At 40.4% G+C, this 17505-nt stretch overlaps 1 protein-coding gene and 1 pseudogene across 5 annotated transcripts in view; both read left to right on the top strand.

Moving 5' to 3' along the window:
• CTTNBP2 (cortactin binding protein 2) overlaps positions 1-17505 on the top strand; it is a gene marked incomplete at its 5' end in the record, with an annotated part of 152598 nt that overhangs the window by 111525 nt on the left and 23568 nt on the right. For all 4 annotated transcript variants that reach the window (XM_082846962.1, XM_082846961.1, XM_082846960.1 and 1 more), the window contains 2 exons: positions 15683-15769; positions 15847-15946. In XM_082846962.1, coding sequence (XP_082703088.1) covers positions 15683-15769; positions 15847-15946 — 187 coding nt within the window. The remainder of the gene's footprint in view (positions 1-15682; positions 15770-15846; positions 15947-17505) is intronic.
• On the top strand, positions 13543-14226 carry LOC309966710 (hypoxanthine-guanine phosphoribosyltransferase-like; annotated as a pseudogene). Its single transcript has one exon. The product of its transcript is annotated as a hypoxanthine-guanine phosphoribosyltransferase-like (transcript).

Here is a 17505-nt window from a genome sequence, read left to right as displayed (position 1 = left end):
TTTGGCCACTTCAGCAGAAACAATTATAGCATAAACAGTATAGAAGTTTATTTTTCTCAAACACAGCAAGTCCCAGCAGATGAGGGACCCAGGGAGGAGGAAGGCTCAGGGTGAGCCCTGCGGGTCTTAGCACCTTCCCTCTCCAGGGCTGCTACCCCTGGGCGTCATGTGTGTGGTTTTGGTCAGACAGTCACCACTCCTGCTCTCAGGTTCCAGCCTGAGGGAGGAGAGCCAGGAGGGCAAGTTCCTTCCTTTCAGAGGAGCCATACACACCTTTACTGCCCACATCCCATTGACCAGAATTTAGACACTTGTCCACACCTAGTGGGAGTGTGGTCTTGCTGGGCAGCCATGCACCAAGCTAAAAGACGTAGTTCTGTTATTAAAAGGAAGGAGGAGAATATGATTATCAGGAGAGAGTAGTAAATTCTAGATACAAAATGGATAAATTCAATGCTTTGCATCTGTCCAGTACTTATTACATGGCAGGCAATATGAGGTAGAAAACACCATCCATTTTATAGATGAGGAACTTGAAGCAGAGAGGTAAGATAACGTGCTCAAGGCCACAGAGCCAGTGAGAGATAAAGCCAGGATTGTGCAAGTCCCTGACACACATGTGTGTCTCTGTGTGTGAGACACATCTAAAACTAATATTGAAGGTATAAAACATTAAGTAAACAATCATTTTCCCTTAATTTGCAAATCTTTTTAAAAAATGAATGGGTTTGACCTTTTACAAACGTTGTTTCTATTAACTGTGAATTGATGTCTTTGTTCCTGATATAAAGAAGTTTTCAAAACTATTCGGTTGATCTCGGGAGGCTCACCGTAGGGACTGACCTTTGTAAAAGCAGCCACAGCGGCATATAAACATTCAGAGGCTTTGCAGTTTAGGAAAGATGGTGTCTTCTAAATCGGATACATTCACTCTTTCTTTTGCTTTTGCCATTTGCTTCCTTCTTCTTGAAGCATCACAGTAAGCCTGAGTGTTACATAGAAATGGGAAGGAGAGCTGTCTTATTCCTTTGCTTCAGTGAAGGTTGAAGTTGTGTGGCCAACTGGTTTTCAGGAATGTGAGCGTAGGCTTTCAGTAGAATCAGCTGGTAGAATCAGGGCTTTTCACTTACCTGTTTAGATGATAAAATGACTAGAAAGGTGATGCAGCTGATTACAACCGCACCTTAGCCTTGACTGAGTAGGTCTGCCAAATGAAATGTCTGCTAGTCACGCTCTGTACGGCACATTCCAAGTACATTTGTGTGTGTACGCCTCGTAAGGCAGAAAACGGTTTAGCTCCCGATGACCAGCAAACCAGAGGCTAAATTAACTCAGCTGTGAGTTCTATTGTCAATGTAATGAGTATACACAAAGGGCTTTTTTAAATCCAACAATTAACCCTTGCATGCAGATAATGAAAATTTGTCACTCATTAGCAATCACTTTAAAGTGATTCAAGCAATAATAACACAGAATCGTTGTGACTGTTTCTTCTTCCATACAAGATTATAAACCCCTTATGGAGATCAACCGTGTGAGATGCATTTTTGTATTCGGTTTAGTTATTTAATTCAGTTGTTTGACACCTGTTTGTCGAGAGCCTCCTAAACGCAAGCAGTGTTTTAGAAACTTAGAGGACATAGCTGTGTATAAGATGCATTCCCTGACCTCATGGAGCTTACATTCTAGTGGGCGGAGACAGATAAAAAACAAATGAATAAATACATCTGTAATGTGATACCCAGTACTAATTATAAGTATAAAGAGAAATAAAGCAGATAAGGAGGTAAAGAGCTAATGGAAGGGGTGGCAGAAAGCTTTTGAATGGAGTTGTTAGGAAAAACCTTCCTATAATGATACGTAAACAGAAAGCTAGATGAAGTGAAGGTTGTAGCCTTGGGGAGGGTGTTTGAAGCAGAGGGAACAGCTGGTACAAAAGTGTCTAGACCGGCAATGAGGTCTGAGAGGTGACCAGAAGCCAGATCATGCAGGACCAAAGTGGGAACTTTGAATTTTATTCCACTTATGATAGGAAGCCACTGGGTAGGACTTGAGCTAGAGTGACATATCCACCCGGTGCCACAGTAACTATAGTCATACTGATGTGTCTTTGAATTGTTGAAAATCTGTATGATAGATATGCAGACCTAGTAATACCTGACTTTTATTGAGTATTTATTGCAGGCATACCTCATTTTATTGCACTTCACTTTATCACACTTCATAGGCACTGCATTTTTATTTTTTCAACAAATTGAAAGTTTGTTGGCAATTCTGTGTAGAGCAAATCTGTTGGTGCCATTTTTTCCACCAGCATTTGCTCACTTCGTGTCTCTGTGTCATATTTTGGTAATTCTCCCAATATTTCAAACTTTTTCATTATTATTATATTTGTTGTCATCGATCCGTGGTCAGTGACCATTGATATTACTACTACCACTCACTGAAGGCTCAGATGATGGTTAGCATTTTTTAGCAATAAACTATTTTTTAATTAAGGTATGTACATTGTTTTTTAAACAATGCTATAGCACACTTAATAGACTACAGTATAGTATAAACATAAACATAACCTTTAAATGCACTGGAAACCAAAATAGTCATGTGACTCACTTTATAGCGATACTCACTTTATTGCAGTGGTCTGGAACCAGACCTGCAGTGTCTCCGAGATATGCCTGTATATGCCAAGCTCTCTTCTAAGTATATAGATTGTCTCATTTAAACATGCTATGAGGTAGCTACTTACACCAGTTACTCCCATTCTACAGGTGAATAAACCAAGACTCAAAGTAATTTGCCCAAGGTCCTCAGCAAGAAAGTGGTAAAGTCTAAGGAATCGAACCTAGGCTGTCTTCTATTCTCATGCGTGTTATCAGAGTTTATGCTAGTTATTAACCTATCGGTTAAGGCATAGTTGTAGTAAGCAGTTTTTACTAGGTGTGTAAATGTGCTAAATAAAATGCATGTATTAAAGCCCTTATGCAGGAAACCAAACGCAGTGAAACCTTTAAGTCAGGCTTTTTGGTTTTGTTTAAATGATGTTAATTTTAAATACTTTCATTGAATAGTTACATAATACAAGTGAATTTTAAGTCTCCATCCTTGAGATAATAGGAGACATTTAACTTAATTGAGTTTGAATCACTAATAACATCATAATAGTTGAACTTTTTATTAACTCAAACTTTTCTCTTAGCCAGTTCACAACTTTTATTAGCTTATTAATAACCCTGTAATTTAATAATTCAATGAATGAATAATTATTATATTTAGAAAAATACATGAGATCACCCTGATCTGAGCTCTATTTTTTTTTATTCTTTTTTTTTTACATCTTTATTGGAATATATTTGCTTTACAATGGTGTGTTACTTTATGCTTTATAACAAAGTGAATCAGCTATACATATACATATATCCCCATATCTCGTCCCTCTTGCATCTTCCTCTCACCCTCCCTGTCGCACCCATTAGGTTGTCACAGAGCACCGAGCTCATCTCCCTGTGCTATGTGGCTGCTTCCCACTAGCTATCTATTTTTACATTTGGTAGAGTATATATGTCCATGCCACTCTCTCACTTCGTCCCAGCTAACCCTTCCCCTTCCCCGTGTCCTCAAGTCCACTCTTATGTCTGTGTTTTTATTCCTGTCCTGCCCCTAAGTTCTTCAGAACCATTTTCTTTCTTTTTCTTTTTAGATTCCATATATATGTGTTACCATATCGCATTTGTTTTTCTCTTTCTGACTTACTTCATTCTGTATGACAGGCTCATTCTGTATGACAGGCTCTAGGTCCATCCACCTCACTACAAGTAACTCCATTTCCTCTTTTTTTTTTTTTTGCGGTATGCGGGCCTCCCACCGCCGTGGCCCGCCCCCACGCAGCCGCGGAGCACAGGCTCCTGACGCGCAGGCCCAGATCCCCCCGGACCAGGGCACGAACCTGCGTTCCCCGCATCGGCAGGCAGACTCCCAACCACTGCGCCACCAGGGAAGCCCCGTTTTTTTTTTAACATCTTAGTTGGAGTATAATTGCTTTACAATGGTGTGTTAATTTCTGCTTTACTTCATTCTGTATGACAGACTCTAGGTCCATCCACCTCACTATAAATAACTCAATTTCGTTTCTTTTTACGGCTGAGTAATATTCCGTTGTATACATGTGCCACATCTTTATCTTTTCATATCTCAATGGACACTTAGGTTGCTTCCATGTCCTGGCTATTGTAAATAGAGCTGCAGTGAAAATTGTGGTACATGACTCTTTCTGAATTATGGTTTTCTCAGGGTATATGCCCAGTAGTGGGATTGCTGGATCATGTGGTAGTTCTATTTTTAATTTTTTAAGGAACCTCCATGCTGTTCTCCATAGTGGCTATATCATTTCACATTCCTACCAACAGTGCAAGAGGGTTCCTGTTTCTCCACACTCTCTCCAGCATTTATTGTTTGTAGATTTTTTGATGATGGCCATTCTGACTGGTGTGAGGTGATACCTCATTGTAGCTTTGATTTGCATTTCGCTAATGATTAGTGATGTTGAACATTGTTTCATGTGTTTGTTGGCAATCTGTATATCTTCTTTGGAGAAATGTCTGTTTAGGTCTTCTGCCCATTTTTGGATTGGGTTGTTTGCTTTTTTGATATAGGGCTGCATGAGCTGCTTGTAAATTTTGGAGATTAATCCTTTGTCAGTTGCTTCATTTGCAAATATTTTCTCCCAGTCTGAGGGCTGTCTTTTCATCTTCTTTATGTTTTTCTTTTCTGTGCAAAAGCTTTTAAGTTTCATTAGGTCCCATTTGTTTGTTCTTGTTTTTATTTCCAGTTCTCTAGGAGGTGGGTCAAAAAGGATCTTCCTGTAATTTATGTCATAGAGTGTTCTGCCTATGTTTTCTGCTAAGAGATTTATAGTCTCTGGCCTTACATTTAGGCTTTTAATCCATTTTGAGTTTATTTTTGTGTGTGGTGTTAGGGAGTGTTCTAATTTCATTCTTTTACTTGTAGCTGTCCAGTTTTCCCAGCATCACTTATTGAAAAGCTTGTTGTTCTCCATGGTATATTCTTGCCGCCTTTAGCAAAGATAAGGTGACCAAATGTGCATGGGTTGACCTCTGGGCTTTCTATTCTATTCCATTGATCTATGTTTCTGTTTTTGTGCCAGTACCATAGTGTCTTGATTACTGTAGCTTTGTAGTATAGTCTGAAGTCTGGGAGCCTGATTGCTCCAGCTCTGTTTTTCTTTCTCAAGGTTGCTTTAGCAATTCGGGGTCTTCTGTATTTCCATACAAATTGTGAAATTTTTTGTTCTAGTTCTGTGAAAAATGCCATTGGTAGTTTGATAGGGCTTGCACTGAATCTGTGGATTGCTTTGGGTAGTATAATCAGTTTCACAATGTTGATTCTTCCATTCCAAGAACATGGCATATCTCTCTATCTCTTTGTATCATCTTTAATTTCTTTCATCAGTGTCCTATAGTTTTCTGCATACAGGTCTTTTGTCTCCCTAGGTAGGTTTATTCCTAGGTACTTTATTCTTTTTGTTGCAGCGGTAAATGGGAGTGTTTCCTTAATTTCTCTTTCAGATTTTTCATCACTAGTGCATAGGAATGAAAGAGATTTATGTGCATTAATTATGTATCCTGCAATTTTACCAAATTCATTGATTAGCTCTAGTAGTTTTCTGGTGGCATCTTTAGGATTCTCTCTATATAGTATCATGTCATCTGCAAACAGTGACAGTTTTACTTCTTCTTTTGCAATTTAGATTCCTGTTATTTCTTTTTCTTCTCTGATTGCTGTGGCTAAAACTTCCAAAACTATGTCGAATAATAGTGGTGAGAGGGGACAGCCTCGTCTTGTTCCTGATCTTAGAGGAAATGGTTTCAGTTTTTCAGCATTGAGAACAATGTTGGCTGTGGGTTTGTCATATATGGCCTTTATTTGTTGAGGTAAGTTCCCTCTATGCCTACTTTCTGGAGGGTTTTTATCATAAATGGGTGTTGAATTATGTCAAAAGCTTTCTCTGCATCTATTGAGATGATCATATGATTTTTCTGTTTCAATTTGTTAATATGGTGTATCACATTGTTTGATATGCGTATATTGAGAATCCTTGCATCTCTGGGATAAACCCCACTTGATCATGGTGTATGATCCTTTGGTGTGATGTTGGATTCTGTTTGCTAGTATTGTGTTGAGGATTTTTGCATTGTGTTTTTTAGTGCTATTGGCCTGTAGTTTTCTTTTTTTTTGTGGCATCTTTGTCTGGTTTGGGTATCAGGGTTATTATGGCCTCATAGAATGAGTTTGGGAGTATTCCTCCCTTTGCTGTATTTTGGACAAGTTTGAGAAGGATAGGTGTTAGCTCTTCTCTAAACGTTTGATAGAATTCGCCCGTGAAGCCATCTGGTCCTGGGCTTCTGTTTGTTGGAAGATTTTTAATCACAGTTTCAATTTCAGTGCTTGTGATTGGTCTCTTCATGTTTTCTCTTTCTTCCTGGTTCAGTCTCAGGAGGTTGTGCTTTTCTAAGAATTTGTCCATTTCTTCCAGGTTGTCCATTTTATTGGCATATAGTTGCTTGTAGTAATCCCTCATGATTCTTTGTATTTCTGCAGTGTCAGTTGTTACTTCTCCTTTTTCATTTCTAATTCTGTTGATTTGAGTCTTCTGCATTTATTTCTTGATGAGTCTGGCTAGTGGTTCATCAATGTTGTTTATCTTCTCAAAGAACCTGCTTTTAGTTTTATTGATCTGTGTTATCATTTCCTTCATTTCTTTTTCATTTATTTCTCATCTGATCTTTATGATTTCCTTCCTTCTGCTAACTTTGGGGTGTTTTTGTTCTTGTTTCTCTAATTGCTTTAGGTGTAACTTTAGATTGTTTATTTGAGGTGTTTCTTGTTTCTTAAGGTAGGATTGTATTGCTATAAACTTCCCTCCTAGAACTGCTTTTGCTGCATCCCATAGGTTTTGGGTCGTCGTGTTTTCATTGTTATTTGTGTCTAGGTATTTTTTGATTTCCTCTGATTTCTTCAGTGATCTCTTGGTTATTCAGTAGTGTATTGTTTAGCCTCCATGTGTTTGTATTTGTAAACAAACAAATCTGTAAAAAAAAAAAGATACTTGATACCATTTCAGTTTCTTGAATTTACCGAGGTTTTATTTGTGACCCAAGGTATGATCTGTCCTGGACAGTGTTCCATGAACACTTGAGAGGAAAGTGTATTTTGTTGTTTTTGGATGGAATGTCCTATAAATATCAATTAAATCCATCTTGTTTAATGTATCATTTAAAGCTTGTGTTTCCTTATTTATTTTCATTTTGGATGATCTGTCCATTGGTGAAAGTGGGGTGTTAAAGTCCCCTACTATGACTGTGTTACTGTCGACTTCTCCCTTTTATGGCTGTCAGCATTTGCCGTATGTATTGAGGTGCTCCTATGTTGGGTGCGTAAATATTTACAATATTATATATTCTCCTTGGTTTGATCCCTTGATCATTATGTAGTGTCCTTCTTTGTCTCTCGTAATAGTCTTTGTGTTAAAGTCTATTTTGTCTGATATGAGAATTGCTTCTCTAGGTTTCTTCTGATTTCCATTTGCCTGGAATATCTTTTTCTATCCCCTCACTTTCAGTCTGTATGTATCCCTAGGTCTGAAGTGGGTCTCTTGTAGACAGCATATATACAGGTCTTGTTTTTGTATCCATTCAACCAGTGTATGTCTTTTGGGTGGAGCATTTAATCCATTTACATTTAATGTAATGATCGATATATATGTTCCTATTACCATTTTTTTTAATTGTTTTGGGTTTGTTACTGTAGGTCTTTTCTTTCTCTTGTGTTTCCCGCCTAAAGAAGTTTCTTTAGCATTTGTAGTAAAGCTGGTTTGGTGGTGCTGAATTCTCTTAGCTTTTGATTGTCTTTAAAAGTTTTAATTTCTCCATCGAATCTGAATGAGATCCTTGCTGGGTAGAGTAATCTTGGTTGTAGGTTTTTCCCTTTCATCACTTTAAATATTTCCTGCCCTTTCCTTGTGGCTTGCAGAGATCTGCTGTTAAGCTTATGGGGATTCCCTTGTATGTTATTTGTTGCTTTTCCCTTGCTGCTTTTTTTTTTTTTTTTTTGCGGTACACGGTCCTCTCACTGTTGTGGCCTCTCCCATTGTGGAGCACGGACTCCGGACATGCAGGCTCAGCAGCCATGGCTTACGGGCCCAGCTGCTCTGCGGCATGTGGCATCTTCCCGGACTGGGGCACGAACCTGTGTCCCCTGCATCGGCAGGCGGACTCTCAACCACTGCGCCACCAGGGAAGCCCTGATCTTGGCTTTTATGGTTTCACTAAGCTAATTTTTAAAAGCATATAGTATGGGTGTCCCTCTGTGTGTGAACTATAATTTCTCTTGAATTCCATTATTCTCTTACACCTATTCTATAAAGAGGGACCTCAGCAAATGCTTAAAACCCCTAACATGAAAGACTGTTTTTGTGTATCCCTGATGCTGGATGTGCCAGTATTGTTTGGAGGGATTTTACATGAATAAGTTGACAGTAACTGTATTGTATGTGGCTCTAAAGTCATATATAAATCAGTCCTTTAAAAATTAAGTTCTGGAAGAGGTTGGAATGAACATCTTAGCTATAAAGCATGTCCCTTTATTTTATAACCATTCCAATTTTATTAGCTTGGTAATGACCTTTTAGTTTTCATTCTTTTTTAAGTTCAGCATCTCAACACAACTTGGCCTAAAACCGTCTCAGGGTAGTAGAAGCTTTTCCTCAGACTCTGACAAGTGAAGGTCCAAACGAAAGTTGAAGTTTATTGCTTTAAAATAATGCCACAAGTCTGAAAACACATTGCGGGTGCTACATTGACCCTAGTGGAGACTATAGCTCCTCTGGTAAACTCCATTCTGCAGAAAAACACTGTGGAGGGAAAAAAATAAAGGGATGGATGGGATTTTGTGGAGGTCATTGTTTCCATTTAATCCAGAAGTCATTTGCCTCACAAAGCACTAATTGACATGTGATAAGAGCTTCCTGAATAGGCTGTGAAGACACAAGAATAAAAGGGATTGGTACCAACTGTGATCAAAAAGCCCAGTGTCTGTTTCTTAATGAGCAGAAATGTGACACTGTAAGCGTGCACTTAGAAGATAATTCTGGTGACTACAACTCACATTTTAGAAGTTGAATTTCTTTTTCACAAAATCTCCTTTCAACAGAATTCAAATATTTACCTCCTCCTACCCCCAAAAAATCTGTCTGCCTTCCTGTCTGTCTATCTATAATACCTACCTACCTGTCTATCTTTGGAGCCCTCTGCTGGAAGCATGGAGCACGTATATTCATTATACCTCAGATCTTGCTATTTGGAGAAATATGGTAGCACTAGAACAGATAAATATGTTTTCTTGGCATAGCTTTGCATGTTTGCACCAGTCTCAGAGCAAGAGGCTTCCATAATTAATTTTTTGTTCAGATCTTAAATGGTCACCAACACAACTGTATCATTTGATGAGGTAGAACAAAATACCATTAACAAAAAATTGATAATGACTGAAATGAGGAGAAACCTACTGATAGGATGCATGCATTAGAATGTCTGAATGATCGGGAAGTCTTTTACCTTGATTTACATACTGAATTCATTTATTTATATTTTACCTTATTCCAGAAAGGATAATAGAGTGTGTGAACAGAAATGCTTATTGCTAGTGAATGGCCTTTCAGTGAAATTTTAAATGGAATGTTACCTGTCCCTGAGAACCAACAATCTGAGAAAAAATGAGGTTGGAATTGAAGACAGCTTATCTATGAAGTTAGGTCTCTTGCTGTTATATGATTTCAGAATCAATCTTAAGAAAATGTAGGCAGTTTGACACGATGGCTATAAAGAGCACTCGTGTTTTCAAAAGTGAGACAGTATTAAATAGCAGTGCTAGTTGAAAATCTCAGGGCTAGAATATTCAGTAAATCTTGAAAAGCTGTATCCTGTTCCACTGGTGTGAAACAGTCCATTCCTTGTGAGCGAATTTCTACACTATAAGTCATAGCAGTTTGGGATTAATTTGGAGAGCTCAAGATTTCTGGTTTAAAATTGCACCTGGCGGGCTTCCCTGGTGGCGCAGTGGTTGAGAGTCCGCCTGCCGATGCAGGGGACACGGGTTCGTGCCCCGGTCCGGGAAGATCCCACATGCCGCGGAGCCTGCGCGTCCGGAGCCTGTGCTCCGCAACGGGAGAGACCACAACAGTGAGAGGCCCACGTACCGCAAAAAAAAAAACAAAAACAAAATTGCACCTGGCAAGTACCTAACACACAATTTCCCACTAAAGTACGTTTTTGTTTTTTTTTTTTTGCGGTATGCGGGCCTCTCACGGTTGTGGCCTCTCCCGCCACGCAGCATAGGCTCCGGACACGCAGGCTCAGCGGCCATGGCTCACGGGCCCAGCCGCTCTGCGGCATGTGGGATCTTCCCAGACCGGGGCACGAACCTGTGTCCCCTGCATCGACAGGCGGACTCTCAACCACTGCACCACCAGGGAAGTCCTAAAGTACTTCTTAAAAGTGATAAAACTTCACAATAACAGAGAAAAATAGAACTGAGGTCTTCCTTTGTCAAGAATCTAGAAAAAATTTTCACTAACTTTAGGCGCAAGAGAGTGTTGGGTTTACTTTATTTGAGACCTACCTGAGATTTATTAGGAAACCACTTGTATCTTTCTCTTACCATCTTACTAATGATTCAAAAAAGCAAGATTTACAGCAGTTAGAAAATTGGGCATGTTTCCTTTACTGCCTCTGCTTTTTGCTGCACCATGATATTATCCTCCACCCCCTGTCAACACAGGTCCTTCCACAGCCATTCAGAGTTTGGATCCGAGAAATCCCTGAGCAGGAAGTCGGTGGGCTTTGGTGAGACACTGCTGCATCCAGGAAGTATATTATATCAGCACTCTTGGTGGGATGGGTACAAGAGCATCCTGCTTCCTGTACTGCAGTTCATCTCATGCATTTGTCCACCAAGGTGGACAGCAGAAGTTCAGTCCACTGCAGCCAGTGCTGGATGCTGGAGTTTAACTAGAAATTATAGACACCAGCCCGCCATTTGTCCAGTGACCTAAGGCAGGAGTTCAGCTGGAAAATCAGTGGACAGCGAGTAAAATCAGTGATGGTCCACACATCCTGCTTCACTGCAGAATTCTTCCTGTGGTTTCACAGTATATGAACACCAATGGCAAGTTAACATTATACCTACAGAAGAATACTGCAGAACAGAACAGAGTTATCCTTCTGAAAACTCAGAAGAACACAGCTTAAAAATAAAGAACAAAGGAGTTTGGAAAATTATGTTCATTCTCTAGAGAATGCAAGGGGATAGACTATGAAAGCAGGGCAAGAAAGCCATGATAGAGTGCAGGCTAAGATTAAAAGGAAGAAAGTTGGAAAGGAGACAGATGAAGCAAGGAACTATAAGAACAACTAAAAATGCAATGGCATCATTAAAATTGCCCTTGAGATCACAGAGCAAAAGTGAGATGGTAAATGAATGTTCCATTCAGGGCTCTGAAAGACTAACGTGAGGAGTTCACTCCCAGAAGGCAGAAGAGGACAGAGAGAAATGAAGAGATAAGGGGACAGGTGTCTTTACAGAGAACAGCAAGGGAACTTAAGCCTTGTAGTTGTTCCTTAGAATTAGAACTAGAAGAGGAGAAATTAACAAAAACATAATGGAAGAAAAATTTCCCAAGCCAAAAAAGTTTGTGCATATCAGAAGGATTTACCATATTGCATTTAAAATTGGGAGAAAGAGGCCCTAACTATATAAATCTGGGCAACTTGTCCCCTGCATCGGCAGGCGGACTCTCAACCACTGCGCCACCAGGGAAGCCCTGGGCAACATTTTTTAATGAAAAGTATAATCTGTGTATCCCCAAGCTTCCCCATCACATAGGTACAAATGAGAACATATTATTCTTTAACAATTCTTCTTTAATAATAACTTACCCCTGAAGTCTTATGGCTCTATGGCCTCACTGTCTAAGAAGCAGAACCTCAACTGAACTTTTTAGGTTACTATCTCTCCCATGTCTCTGGAAGAGGCCCTGTCCCAGTCTTGGTCCTGGCCGGCAACTCTACCATTGCTTGGCTCACAGATTCTCAGTATCACAGAAAACAGCCCAGGCCAGCCACTGCTGAGTTCATCCTGTGGCTTTAGGATCCTCATGTTCCTCAGGCAGCTACAGCCACTGTCCTGTGTCTTCCAGCCACGACTCTCCGTGTTGGTGCCCTACCCACAGTGTGAATCCAGCTCTTCCCTTTTTTATGGAAGGCTTAGCAATGGTGGAGTAATATTTAAACTCAGAGAAAATCAGTGGTGGCTACCAGATAAATTGTCTTTCAGAGCCTAAAACCCAGTCCCAAGTGCAACGTCAAGGGACCCCTTTAAGAATCACTTCCCTCCTTAGCTCATTTTCAGACACCCCAGTGGTCAAGACTACTTTTCTTCCATTTTCTAGGAGTTCCTCTAAGTTTATGTCATGGTCTCCTGGGACGCCAAAGCTCAGGTCTTAAAGTCCCCAGGTAAGGAAGGAGTTCCCTCTTCCTTCCATGCTAAGGGCTTTCCCTCAAGCCTTCCTTTCATATCTCAGAATCTGCCTTTTCCTGTAAGGATCCAGGGGCATAGTCACTGTCTTCGTAGAAGTCTACTCTGGCTATCCTCAAGGATGTGCCCTTCCCCTGTTATGTAAAAGGGACAAACTCATCAGAGCACAGCAGAGCAACAATAGCACAAAGATATACATGTTCTTACATTGTCCTACTACAAATTATAAAGAGAGAACAGACCCTGTTGTGTGTAACACTTCTCTAAGTATGGGTGGCTCAATCCTCATCTATGAGCTTCGTCAACTGTACTGGTTAGGTAGGTGCTACACCTACACAGGTGCTTTTCTGCAAGACCTTTCCAAGAAGAAAGCTTCTCCCCAGCGTGTGGGCTGGGAGTGGGAACTCAGCCCTGGGATCATGGATGTGGGAGGCTGACCTCCCCTCCACATTTTACTCCAAACGTCACGGCCCTTGACATACATAAAAGGTCATGGCTTTCTGTCCCAGCACCCACTACATCTCCACATGTTCTTAGGCGAGATATCCTTATACATGAGGCTAAAGATGTTTTTTAGACCCTATAGGCTTCCAGGCAAGAGATTTTGATTTTTACAAAGTAAAAGTATCAGTCATTCTCCACCTAGATTTCTGGAATTCAGTGCTTTGAAGAATGGGATCACATAGTTGATTCAAGAATTGAACACTCACGAAGATGTCTTTTATGCAAAAAGTCAACACAAAGATATCCTCTGATATACAATAGCTGTAAGAAGATTACACCACTGTATCCTTCTTAAAAATCAAATACAGGCGCCTGCGCTTTGAGCGGTGGTGGCGAAGAGCGCTCGGGCGGAGCACTCTGCTTTCCTGCGCGGCCCCGCCTTCTGCTCGGCCCCGCTGGCTTCTCCCCATACTGCCCTCAGCCCGCGCGCCAGCTGGCTCCGTTATGGCAGCCCGCAGCCCCAGCGTCGTGGTTAATGATGATGAGCCAGGTTATGACCTAGATGTATATTGTATACCTAATCGTTTATGCTGAGGATTTGGAAAAGGTGTTTATTCTTCATGGACTAATTATGGACAGGAACGAACGTCTGGCTCGAGATGTGATGAAGGAGACGGGAGGCCATCACATCGTGGCCCTCTGTGCTCAAGCGGGGCTATAAATTCTTTGCTGACCTGCTGGATTACATCAAAGCACTGAAGAGAAATAGTGACAGATCTATACCTATGACTGTAGATTTTAGTAGACTGAAGAGCTACTGTGATGACCAGTCAACAGGTGACATAAAAGTAATTGGTGGAGATGATCTCTCAACTTTAACTGGAAAGAATGTCTTGATTGTTGAAGATATAATTGACACTGGCAGAACAGTGCAAACCTTGCTTTCCTTGGTCAAGCAGCGTAATCCAAAGATGCTCAAGGTTGCAAGCTTGCCTGTTAAAAGGACCCCTCAAAGTGTTGCATGTAGACCAGACTTTGTTGGATTTGAAATTCCAGACAGGTTTGTTGTAGGATATGCCCTTGACTATAATGACTACTTCAAGGATTTGAATCGTGTTTGTGTCATTAGCGAAACTGGAAAAGGAAAATACGAAGCCTAAGATGAGAGTTCAAGTTGAGTTTGGAAACATCTGGAGTCCCAGTGAATCACCAGGAAAATTATCTGATGTTCTAGTTCTGTGGCCAGCCGCTTCGTAGAGCTTGTTACATGTATCTTCTAAGAATTTCATCCGTTTTGTATTTTAGAAAAGTCAGTTGCTGCATTCCCGAGCTCTTCATTTGCACTATGAGCCTATAGACTATCAGTTCCCTTTGGGTGGATCGTTGTTTGACTTGTGAATGAAAAATCTCTTAAACCACACCACTATTGAATGACAATATTGAAATTGTATCTGTAAGAAACATTGAAAGAGAAGAATGTATTCGTTTTTTAATTGGTATTTTAATTTTTATATATTCAGGAAATAACAGAAGTGATTGAATATTGTTAATTATACCACTGTGTGTTTAGAAAAGAAGCAGTCAGTTTCATATCAGTGACAGCATTTAGAGGTATCTTTATGTTGGATAAACCATATGTCCTGGAGTTATTTTAGTAGGTTTCAGTAGTATTAACTGTATTTTCCCGCTTGTTCAGATTATTTCTGGCGAATCTTTGTCAACAGTTCCTTTTAAATACAGGTCAATAAGTTCTAAAAACCTGCCACTTTTTGAAGTCTTCAGTGTAAAAATCCTTAAAATAAAGGCTGTCTCTTTAAAAGAAAAAAACCAAATACACACGCATCAACTATGCAGAGGAAAAAGCTGGAAGGAAACATAAAAATATTTACAGTGGTTGCTTCAGTGATTTCTATTCTGCTTCTTTATTTTTCTTTGTATTTTCCAAAATTTCCTGAAAAACATTCATTGCTATTTTAACCTCTGAAAAGTAAAATATGCATTGGGAAAACTCAAACTAAAGAGCATCTGTAAGGGATAATAAAGAAAAAAAATTATGGAACATCTGCAAGGGACAAAAACATGCTAGGAATTGTGTTCCCAGCTAATATACTAAACCTCAGTGTAGAAAATGGAGGGAGAAGAAGTATGCTCTTTAAAAAAATGCCATCTCTTGCTATAAATATGTAAGTACTATATAAAAGGTAAAATACTATATAAATAATATGTTTGCCAGTGTTTCACATTAAAATGAAAGACTTCACATGCCCAGTGAATGAAGCTAATCCCTAAAATAATTTTTTTTTTTTTTTTTTTTGCGGTACGCGGGCCTCTCACTGTTGTGGCCTCTCCCGTTGCGGAGCACAGGCTCCGGATGCGCAGGCTCAGCAGCTATGGCTCACGGGCCCAGCCGCTCCACGTCATGTGGGATCTTCCCGGACCGGGGCACGAACCCATGTCCCCTGCATTGGCAGGTGGACTCTCAACCACTGTGCCACCAGGGAAGCCCTAAAATAATATTTTTAATCTTTTGAATGGCTGGTGACAATCAGAAAGGAAATTCTACACTTGTGTACCACTTTTTTCTCTTCATAGCATTTTTACCTAAGGTTTCTTCTTGTTTTGTTCATAGGTCGAGCAATATCATAATGTCATTTTCCACGGCCCAGAAGGAAGCTTGCAAGACTACATAGCCCATCAGCTTGCACTCTGCATGAAGGTATGGATCACTCACGTACCCTCTCCTTTTCTTTGAAAACACAAAAGCGTATAGAACTAATCACTCTCTTATCACAGCACAGACAAATGGCTGCAGGATTCCCCTGCGAAATAGTGAGAGCTGAAGTGGATACTGGTTTCTCCAAGGACCAACTAGTAGATCTGTTCATCAGTAGCGGTAAGACCATCTCAACAAACTGAATTGTGATAACCGAAAGGCATGCCCTTCAAGTAAGCCGTTATACGGAAATAAATGTTGTTGCTTGGGGATCAATTTAAGTTGGCTTTTTAGTTATGGAGCAGCTGCGGGATGAAAACTGGGAACCCAGGTGAGCACTTGCAAAAAATTATTTTCACGTACATACCATTGCATCTGTTGCACATCCTATATTTTTCTTCTTTTGTTTATAAATTATCTGTTGGGAGCTTACTACTTAACTGGCACTAGAGGATACCAGGGGAGGGGGTGGTGGGAGCAGTCCGCCTTAGCAGAACTAAGCATTGCGTTATTGGTGCAGTTTAGAATTGCACGGTGATAATAAGGAGATAGGTTTTTAATAAATGTTATTATTATTCATAAATTCTCTGCAATGAAAGCACCCCTGTTGCTGCGCCTGGGGTGCACTTCTTTCTCCACGTCATTCTTACTATGCCATTGGCTGGCACTTCGCTGAACACATGACATGCATGAATTAACTCATTTAATCTCCACAACAGCCCTGTGCAAGTTGGTATTATCTCCATTTCAAAGGTGAGGAAAACAGGCGTAGAGAGTTTCAGTAACTTACCACAACTACCTAGTGGCAGAACCGTGATTAAACATGTTTATTAATAAAAGTTTTCATAAATTTTCTATCTTAGGCTCCAGAGCGTAACACCCCAAGCTTCAGCACAGGTGGAGTTAGTGTAACTCTGCACAGTATATAGCGTGACTAGTGAAGTAAAACTGAAATGGACTAACCTCTGGTCTCCAGAGGCTCAAAACCACAGGGACCCTGGGGAGCGGGTGAAGGAGGGAGCTGTGAGCTGGGTGAAGGGTGAGTTGAAATGTGAATTCAGGTCTCTTTTTTAGGGAGAGGGGTGATTCTTATCTTTGGAGCTGTGATCAAGGGAGATACCTTGTGGCTGGGACAGCTGGTGACCAGGTTGAGGAAGAAGGAAATTACCAGGAGTTCCTAAGTCAAGAAATAAAATTAAGAGGCAGGTTTAGAGGGGAACTGAGGACTCCACAAGCCTAGAAGCACATTTTGGGGACAAGAAAATCCCACCAGAATCTGAATGTTGTTCTAGTACTCAGGTCAGTCTTTGGTCAGAAACTAGTGAGAGTAAGCTACAGAGAAAAGCTGTTTTCTCTGATGATGATACTAACAATAGCTAATGTCTATTAAGCTTTGACACTGTAAACACCCTGATTTATAAACACTTGAGACAAGAGGTTAAGTACGCTGCAGTGAGGACGCAGTGGATCCTGCAGTGAGGATGCAGCACAGTAGGACTCAAACTAGGTGTTCCGGCTTCTCAGCTGGACCCGAGTCACTGCCCACCGCTGCTCCTCAAAAACTCACCTGCCCAAATTTTTTTTTCTCCCCTTAGTTTTATAACAAAAGCCCCCTATGGTTTTCAGCATTCAGTCTTGCTTCATTTCAGAGTAAGAAGTTAAAATATTGTGCCCTCACCCTATCAGAGTAGATAGCAATTAGACTGAATGCTGCTCTAAACTTAGCTAGAAAAAGAAAA

This window comes from Leucopleurus acutus (genome assembly GCF_964270905.1).
Source record: "Leucopleurus acutus genome assembly, chromosome: 9".
NCBI lineage: Eukaryota > Metazoa > Chordata > Mammalia > Artiodactyla > Delphinidae > Leucopleurus > Leucopleurus acutus.
Note: the sequence above shows the minus strand (reverse complement) of the source record. Positions and strands in the feature narration are given on the sequence as shown.